Source organism: Marmota flaviventris, chromosome 6 (genome assembly GCF_047511675.1).
Source record: "Marmota flaviventris isolate mMarFla1 chromosome 6, mMarFla1.hap1, whole genome shotgun sequence".
NCBI classification, from domain to species: domain Eukaryota; kingdom Metazoa; phylum Chordata; class Mammalia; order Rodentia; family Sciuridae; genus Marmota; species Marmota flaviventris.
Window position 1 is genome coordinate 40183939 of NC_092503.1, and position 9931 is coordinate 40193869.

Below are 9931 nucleotides of genomic sequence, written 5' to 3' on the forward strand. Positions count from 1 at the left end.
AAGCGAAGTCTCAATTTAGAGAATTTTGCTGTCATAGCAACCTAACTACAATGTAAAGGGAGGAACTCTTTATGTTTCTATAATGTTTCATCCCTTCAAGAGTCTCAAATAAAATTCAGATGTAATTTTGGGGGGATAAGGGCGAAAAAGAATAATGTTGAATTCTTTTTTATGTGTTCTAAGTTTTCTTCCTTGCAATACGATTACAAAATCCAATGGGTTAATTGATACTACCTGACAACAAGCAAGTTCTCTTTAAAGGAACTTAGAACATATAACTTCTGCTTACAACCTCCTAGTAGCCTTCCATGTTACTTTCTGTGAAATGGAAAATTTCTAGTACAAACAACAGCATTCACAGGCTTGGCCTTGCTAAAGTTCTGGCCACACTTCTAAGCACTCTCCTCCTGAGGTTTTCAATCTAGCCAAACTTATTCTCATGTTGTCATTATTATTATATATCTAGCATGCTCTGACTTAAAGGTTTTGGTAGTCTCTTTTCCTTTGCTGAAAAGTTCTAAGAAGCCCAAAGTTCTCCCACTTTTTTCAAATATTATCCATAAAGATTTACCCCTGATTCACCCTAAAAAAATAAACAAATAAATAAAGCAATGCCATCTTCCATCTTTTAATTCCCTAAGCTTCTAAATCAAGATGTATTTTTTTCTAAGCCTTATCATCACCTGACATTATATCAATATATATACATATTAATTTTAAGCCTCTCAAATGGACTTTTCTCTTGCTTAAAAAAAATTAAGCCATTTAAAATTCACAAAACATGCAATAGCTATTTACACTTCTGAAGCTTGAATTTGTTCCCAGAAAAATAAAATTATAAATGTAAAATGATGCATATTTCATTTTAGAAATAAAGAATAAAGAAGGGAAGAAGGTCTTAAATATATTGTATGAATTTTCCTACCTTTTATGGTTAAAGACAGAAGATCTATGTTTTACCTACAGTTACATAAAGCAATTGCTATGATAATAGCAGAATTGAGACAAATCTAATTTTATTCATTTTAGCAAAATGCTTCTTTGTAATATACTTATTTCTCCATATACATATTTTTCCTTAAGTTCTCAATTTAAAAGATTGCAGACATAGAATTTTTTGGATATAGAAAAACAAGAATCAATTTGAACTTACTCAAATCTATAAATAGGTCTTGTACCTAGATAAATTACTAAATTGTATGTGGTCATATTTTTATTATTTATAGACTATAGTAAGAAGCTACTTATTACTCATTATAGTTTGAACATCCACTCCATTCTCTGCACCAGACACTTTAGCTCAGTCATCTCCATTCCCCACAACAATATAGCAGGGGAGATTTTATTACCCCCACTTTTCAAATGAGGAAAAAGAAATGTAGCATGTGACAACACATTGCCCAATATCACACAGCCAGGAAGGGTCAGGGACAGAATCCAGACCAAAGTCACTATGTTTTCTCTCTTGCCCCATGTCTCTGTAGATAACATTGGGAAAACTCTAATAATCACTCATGTAATTCAGCTTATCTGCTTAAATGAATTTTCCATGGTGATACCATGAGCTGAGTTCCAGGCCAATCTCTGTCACTCTAGACAAACAAGGTGACAGTGACAAGGAATGTTGGAATGTATTGTTATGAAAGAAACTACTCCTTATTTACTTGACTGAAACCAAGCTTATGTCAATCCTGGCCATAGAGTGTTGGAAAGAAAATATTCATCTGACATGCAGAATCTGGATAATCACATTAGAAAAGCAAAGAGGGAGGAACAAAACATGAGACAAAAATGAAACAACTTGCATTAGTTTCCTCGTTTTGCTAGGAACCAGCATCTTAGAAAACTTTACAACTGTAATTAACTATTATGTATTTTCTGGCTTTGAGACAGCATAAAAACATTTAAAAGGAAGAGAAAAGCCCATTGTAAGGGTTTAGAAAGTAAAAAGTAAGTCATTTAATTTTTCTTTCATCTGATGTTAATTTATGCAGAAGCTAATAACATGTTTGTTGGCTCAGAGCTTCACGCTGTAGAGAGGATTTCTCTCCCAACCAGACTTTCCTGTGATCTCTGCCAGATAAATCCATCATCTCAAGGCTTATGACACTTTCACCAGAAAAAGGCAATATGCTGATTAATTCGCATCCTATAGACACATTTAATTGCTATCTCTTGGAAAACCAGTGGTGTTAAATGCTCTAATCCTTCTCTGTTGCAAACAGAACAGCAAATTGGAAGAGAGAGTGAAGATGAAGTATGTATGCAAGTGCAGAGTCACATGGGAAAAGAAGAGTACTGTTGACAGTGGAGGGAGAAAAAAAACGTCAGGGAAGGAGAGTTTTCATGGAAGAAGCACGGGCCATTTTTATATCCAACTAGCATATAATTAAATTGTTATGTCTTTTATAAATGAAAAATTTAATTCCACTCCTGCCAAATCACCTAGAGAACATAGACAATAGTGCTTGAAGAAATGCAGATTCTTCAGAAGTTGATGTTTTAAATGAAATTCACTGTGAATAAAATAAGTCCCATAATGACAGCTTAAAGGTCTAATTCACAAAAATGTTATTAAAGTACATTATTTATACCTGCTTTTTGTGGACTTCTGCTCTTATTCATGACTCTCACAGTGTATGGCTGTAATCACAGGCAGAATGTGTAATAGAAGCATTAATTCAATCTGAACCAAGGCAAGAATACCGTATTGCCACAATAAAATCCCAGCTATATTCAAAGGGGAGAATTTACTGCACAAGAGCATTTTCTTAAAATAAAATAATGACTTCTGCCTTATGGCCTCAACAGCTACTTTCATTCTGAAGTTCAGTATAATATTGACTAATTGCCACAGAGTTTTTAAAAAAATATTTATTCATCTATGTTATGAAACTTAGAGACTGGGTACTGTATTGTGATTTCATGGTAACTAAGGCATTGATATTTAGTATGGGCTTAAAAATATTTGCAAGTGGTCTATAATTTACTTAACCCCTCTTCTGATATCTGACATCAGATGGCAATGTTTAACAAATGCCTGTTCAATTGCCTGGCATATGCATTTATTTAGATGAGATGGAAAACATCCTGCTACATAAAATTTCTTCCAAGGAAGCTGAATATAATGATTTTTAAACCAAAAATATTTTTATTTCGAATTTTAACGTGATTTCCATATTTTATATAGCTAAACATTTAGGAAAAGGAAAAGCAGAATTCAGTTGGTTTTACTTTTAACTTTGAAACTGTCAAACTTTGACTTCTTGACTTTATACTCCTTATTGGTTGAGTGGCAACAGTATAGTGTAGACATAATTAGACAAAGTGTGAATATATTTCTCTCTACAACACTAGATTTTCTCTAGGAGTTTTGAAAAGTCACTCTTTATAAATTATACTTTCAACACTAAAAGAAAGCGTTGTCTTTGATCTTGTAGGTAAAAAGCTCTAAACCTAAGGGGATGAATTAATTCCTGTTTTTAATAAGACACAGTCATTAGTAGACAACTTGTGCATTCATCTCAGAACTACACATTGAATTTCCTCAGCATAGTAACTCTTATAATAGTTCTGGGTAATGGAAACTTTTGAATACACCTATATCTGAAATGACAGAAAAATGACAAATGGCAAAGATACAGATATTTCAAATATAGGGTAAATAACCCTATTAATCTAAGATAAAAAGCAGTCAATTGCCAACATTAAACCATACTTATCACTGTCTCAAATCTGAAAATCACTGAACACTCTAATCCAACAAGTATGTACTAGCACACAATTTTGTGATGTGAAATGAGTCTACTTACCAGAAAAGTGTCCCGGGATGTCCAATTGTTACATGGTCATGGCTGAGCAGCACTTGAGGTTCTCTCTTTACCTGTCAGACAGAGACTTTCTCAGATTTTGGAAAGAGGGGTGTTCCATGGAGTTTAGAGACACCACACACTTCCACATGGCACCCAAACCTACTTGGAACTCTGAGTGCAAAGATTGTCTGAGAACTTTCCCTGATACAATCACTCAGAAAGGGCAGTGGAAGTTATGTCCCCAACACATTGCCAGACAAATGTCACCTAGCTGTAAATGCCTGTTGACAAAAGCCAGATTTGAAAATCATCTAAATCAAAATAGGTATTGTTAATGGCAAAATATATCATTCCTAACATGATTAAACCTATAAAAAGAAAGCAAAAAATAATAATTCTTGTAGCTTACCTGTAATATATTTCTGAAGAAATTATATTTTAATTTTATATGTCAATATCTTACTTAAGGCACTAAACCAAAACTGTTTGGCTCAGAAAGCTCAAACTCTCTTGTTCATGATTTGTAAACAACATTAGCAGCTTAAAGTGTTATGCATTTACTGTTAGGCTGGCACCACACAGAGAACTTGGTAAACATTATCTAGCTTTGAGGAAGGTACTGTTATTTTACAAATGAGGAAAATACTGCTTAGTGAGGTTCAATCACTTGTTGAAAATCACAAAGCTGTCCAGAGGCAGAATTGACTTAACAGTAATCCGTCTTTCCAATGTTGACTTTCCTTTTGTACTAAATTTTCCTAAAGGAAATATTTTACATTTCTTCTCTAGAAAAAGAAGGAGAGAAGAAAGCTGAGAAGAAAGTTATTTCTGAAACAAAAAAGAAAGGTAAAGATTTCAAAAAGCTGTCTAACTCATAAATTAATTAGTATCTATTTACATTGCTACTAATAAAGCTGTTTTTTTCCCTGGGAAATAAATTCACTTTATGATTTCATAGTCATAGTTATTAACAAACTCTTTTGAGCTTTGTAAATGTTCAAAATAGAGTTGAAATTGATTAAATTTTTAATAAGACAATGCAAAGCCTAAATACTTTTAAAAAATTATTATTGTCTGATTATTCTTTCCTGTTTTAGAAACTGCTCAATGTTAATTCATTAATTTATTTGACTATATATGTTGATGTGAATATTATATTCAACTAATTCAGCTTAATAAAAATATTTATCATGGGGCAGAACATTTTATGCAATCGGAAGTAAATATTTGAAAAGTTTGAGTTTTGTTTTTTTTTTTTTTCTTTCTTAGTTGGTTGTTTTCAAATAGTTCATCTGATGTCTCCAAGTGAGCTTCAGAGATTTCAAAGTTCCTGATATGCTTCCAGTGACTTAGTAGCTCAAGGGACATTCAATATGTTCCTTTTAGTATGTTTTAGAAAAATGATGGGATTCTACCATAATTAATAATAGCATATAATGCTTACACTTTTATGAAGTACTTCTTTCCTGTACCAAAAATTTGTTCTTTCTTGGAGAAAAAAGCACACCTAAGCCATTTGTCTGTTAGGTAGGTGCTAGTTCACTCATACTTGACATGACTTATGGCTCTGATGTGGGACTCATTTTCACAAGACAAATTGGATGCCTTAATGACACTCATGCATGTCCTGAAATATATGAAAATTAAATAGGCAGAGGTTTAGAATTTTCTTATTTTAACAGCAGAAAAAGAAGACGCCAAAAAGAAAAGTGAGAAGGACACTCCCATTGACCTGAAAAAGAAAGGTATTAAATTTATTTTGTTCCCTTGCATTATGTTTAAGATGTCTTTTTAACAAAAACAAAACAAAATCTTACTGTCAGGCTGGGGATGTAGCTCAGTGGTAGAGCACTTGCAAAGTGTGAGGCCCTGTGTTTAATCCCCAGTACCACCTTGCTGTAACTTGTACAAATTTGGATATGAATTCTTGAATCCAACCATGTGAAGACTTCAACAAGCAAAAGATTGAGCTAGCTAGACAAGGAAGAATTGTTCAAGACTATCAGAATCAGTGGGAGAGACTGGAACTCCCTCTGACTTAATTCTGCTGAAACAGAAAGTAGGAGTGTGTTAGAACTGAAACAGGGATCTTCAGCCATCCACATTTGCAAATAGGCTTTACTCCAAGAAAAAGTAAACTTCCTCTCTTCTATGTTTAGGAGAGAAACTGAGAGATGGCACGACCTTCTCTTCATGGTATTTATTATTTATGTTTGGTATCAAGGATTGAACCCAAGGATGCTTAATCATTGAACCACATCCCCAAGTCCTTCTTGTTTTTTACTTTGAGACACAGTCTCATTCAGTTGCTTAGGGCCTCCATAAATTGCTGAAGCTGGCTTTGAACTTGTGATCCTCATGCTTCAGCCTCCTGAATCTCGGGGATTACAGGAGTGAGCCACTGCATCCAGTTCCATGATTATCTTTCTAAGGCCTGGTTCTCAGATCTTTGAGAAGGGCACCCCTGTGTTGTAAAACTTAAAGAGGCTTTAAAAGATTCACATCTCACAGGGGCCAAGAAATAATTTACAATTCCAAGTTTTATAAGTAATTGCTCTAGGAAAGGATAGTCAGGCACCTAAGGTCAGGAAAAAGCCTTTCTGAAGTCAGTCAAGCTGAGAGCCATCTTGGTTATGATATAATACAAAGACAAGAGCTGCACAGTACAGAGAGAGAGAGAGAGGATCAGTCTATCTATTTATTTCTATTTAGTATAGCTTTGCAAAGATAAGAAACCAAGAAAGAATAAGGCACGTCATTAGGAAATAGGATTATTTCAACTTTTAGGGTTTAGATTTTTACTTTACATTTAGTTTTGTTTTTATTCTGGCACAGACATGAATGTCAGCTTCTATTCATGTAATGCTTAAATCTACATGGAAAAAAAATTGTCATCTCAAGTAATATGGTTTGAAGATAAGTATTCACACCCCAAATATTTCCTCCACTATGTCAGTGATGCTTGAAATTCTACTATTAGTGTCTTTCCATTCCTTTGAGTTATGAGGGAATTCTCTTTCATTACAGTGCAAATCTCCTAGGGCCTGTGTGTATGGGATAAAAAACTAATTCCTCTCAGGTATTAGCAACTTCAAGTAAATGAGATTTCCAAATCTTCTCCATATAGTGGTAAATGGAAAATGATGCCTTAGAAAATGAGGCAGTAAGTTAGCTTACATAAGAGAGCAGTTGAAGGGAGCTTCAAGGTAGGACGTTGGCTAGGAAGAGCAAGAAGGCTGGGATGGCATCAGTGAAACCTTTATCTTTATGAAGGAGTAGTAATTTATGTGGCAAACAAGATGGTGATAAAATACACAGGATGCCAAATTAACTAACAATTATTCTTAGCAAGTAACAATCAGGAATGAGAGCATATTTCTGGTATACTATAACTGGGGTAAAAAAAATACCTATAAAATACTAAGAATTGCATGATTATATGGCTTATAAAATGATGAGAGAGAAAGAGTCAGATATTCTGCCAGTATAAGAGTTGATTGTCAATTACTTTGCACCCCAAATTATATTATGAAGAATACATCGATGTGGTTTATTGAATTGTTCAATACTTAATTTTACTTTAAACTTACTTTATTTTCCTGGTGACATATGTCTTAAGAATGGAAAAAACACAGTACTGACCATATGATGATACTAAGAAATCTGTTGCTTAGATCAATGGACTTGTGATGTTACATGTATGGGTGGTGAATATAGATAAGGTGCTTCTTTCTGAGCCATCAGCTTTGTTAAAAAATTTGAAGAAGAAATTTTTGAGTTGTAACCCTCAAAGCTTTTGTCACATGTATGCAGAATCAGAAAGAAAAGTTGTTTTTACCAAATTCAATAATGTGTTTGTGTGTGTGTGTGTGTGTGTGTGTGTGTGTGTGTGTGTCTATGTATTTGATGTTTTGATTTGGTGTATCTTTTCTGGGGGATAGGCAAAACACATTAATATGTAATGAGTGATAGGAAAATCTGATACTTCCATGCAGCTGGAAACCTGTGCTGGTTGCCTGACCTTTATGTCAAAGTGAGGTTGTGCAGGAATAGCATCAGAACTGATTATGCCATCATCACTTCCTGTAAGGCCAGTGCTCAGCCAGTGAAGCACAGATCACAGTGGGCATATCTAGGGTGGCTGCTCAGCTAGAGGTACAGAACAAATTTGTCCGTCTTGAAACCAGTTTTCTTTTTGTTAAGTTTGTCATTTTACCATTTGATTATATAAAATATCGTTTGTTCTTTAAATTTAATTCAGTTTCCTGATTGGAATATGAATGATTTAATAATTTGTGTTCAAGTTTTTAGTCCTCTAATACTCAAAATCGAGTGTGTTGATGTGTGTGCAAATGGATGTGTGTGTGTGTGTGTGTGTGTGAGAGAGAGAGAGAGAGAGAGGGGAAGATGGAGAGAAAGTTAATTAATATTGTTTTTTAACTCTAACGTTTCTTTTCAGAGTTTAATAATTCTCTGATTATATTTTCAGGTGATGGCAATGTGGATTAAAAATAACCAATCTTAAGCTTATTATGAAAGTAGTAAAAGTTTATACAGATAATGAGAGAAATGAGTATAACAAGATCTTGAAGAGCTGGGGCACATATGTCATTTCTTCCTAAAATAGTAAAAGAAATATGGTAGAGCATATGATATCACTACTGTAACCATAAATAGTAGCAAATCTGTAAGGCAAAAGATAATCCTAAGAGTTTATTTAATATCTGAGTGTTATATTTTATTTGTTTCACTTTTATATAATTTATGTGATTATCTACTATATAGACTTGTTATACTATTATATTTTATTACAGTTATAATATTAATTAGATGCAAAAGAAGCTAAAAATCAAATTCTATTGACTGATAAATACTCCTCTAATGCATGAAACTGGTAAATCATGCTTTGTTAATGATCTGTGTTAGTGAAAATTTGACTGAAGTTTTTATGCAAGATTGTTAGCTTCTTGATTAATAATAGTTGAAACCAAGTAATTGGGACATAGTGGTTACTTATAATAGTAAGTATATATTTATACTTACTATTATATATACTTATAATAGTAAGTATATATTTAGTATATATTGGAAAGTATACATGTAAAAAATCTTGTCACTTTAAAACATTACATGAAACAAAAAAAAAAAAAAAAGAAAAATCACAAGGATATTTTTGCCACATTATAATGTATGTTTCCACCTGATGGGTTGCCATTAAAAAATAAACAAAAAATTTAAAAACATCTCCCCATGATAGTGTTGGACTTAGGTGTAAGACATATCAAACATTCTAGTTACTACAAAGAGAAGAGATTCTATACAGGGAATTAGGTACCTCCAAAATTGTAGGCAGGAAGGGATGAATCAAAATTAAGGAGATGATATTGAATCATAAAGTATAGGTCAGGAAACAATTTCATTCACAAAGCTTTCTTCTAACAGTCACAAAGGCTGGTTGATGGAAATGTATAAGCAGACTTCAGCAACTGACTAACATCTTCAATTGCCAAATCAGACATCTAGTTTGTCCAACCATTTCTGCAAGTCAGTTTCACGTATGTGCATTTAGTTGGTGGGATTTACTTTTGTTTCTTGGTGAGCACTAGCAGCAAGGGAGTCCACCAGATACAAAATTCTGGAATTCCAATTTGTCTAACCACAAGATAGGTAGAATGGAAGTTGAAAGAAGCTATCTATACTATCTGTAATAATGATACCTTCAGAAGTGTCTGAGAGGATAAAATTCATTTGAGATAGTTTTTGAAGTCCTGGAATGTGGAGGAAATGAACATATCTTCATGTACTCCCCAAACCTGAAAAAGATGATTTGATAAAATACCATGATCAAATTTTTCAATTTAAATTGTTCACAAGACACATTTGAATGAAATTTATGTTGCTCTTTACCCAAACTGTAGCTAAAAAAGCATAGGTATTTTCTTTCTCTTCACTGCACAAAATGATGTTTTTAAGAAACATTTTTCTAAGTGCTTGATGATGAGATTATAAGACTTGAAAAAGATTACCACATTGATTTGTCTTATATGAAATAATTATAATATACAAAAAATATATAGACCAGAAGAGAATCCAAATGGACTCCAAGATAAGTTGGCTAT

The 9931-nt window shown here is 33.2% G+C and overlaps 1 protein-coding gene across 1 annotated transcript in view; it reads left to right on the forward strand.

Moving 5' to 3' along the window:
- The window catches only part of Trdn (triadin), a 110821-nt gene extending 102500 nt beyond the window's left edge, over positions 1 to 8321 (forward strand). The window contains exons 11-13 of the mRNA XM_071613793.1: positions 4602 to 4658; positions 5495 to 5557; positions 8302 to 8321. Coding sequence (XP_071469894.1) covers positions 4602 to 4658; positions 5495 to 5557; positions 8302 to 8321 — 140 coding nt within the window. The remainder of the gene's footprint in view (positions 1 to 4601; positions 4659 to 5494; positions 5558 to 8301) is intronic.
- The last annotated feature ends 1610 nt before the right edge of the window (positions 8322 to 9931 follow it).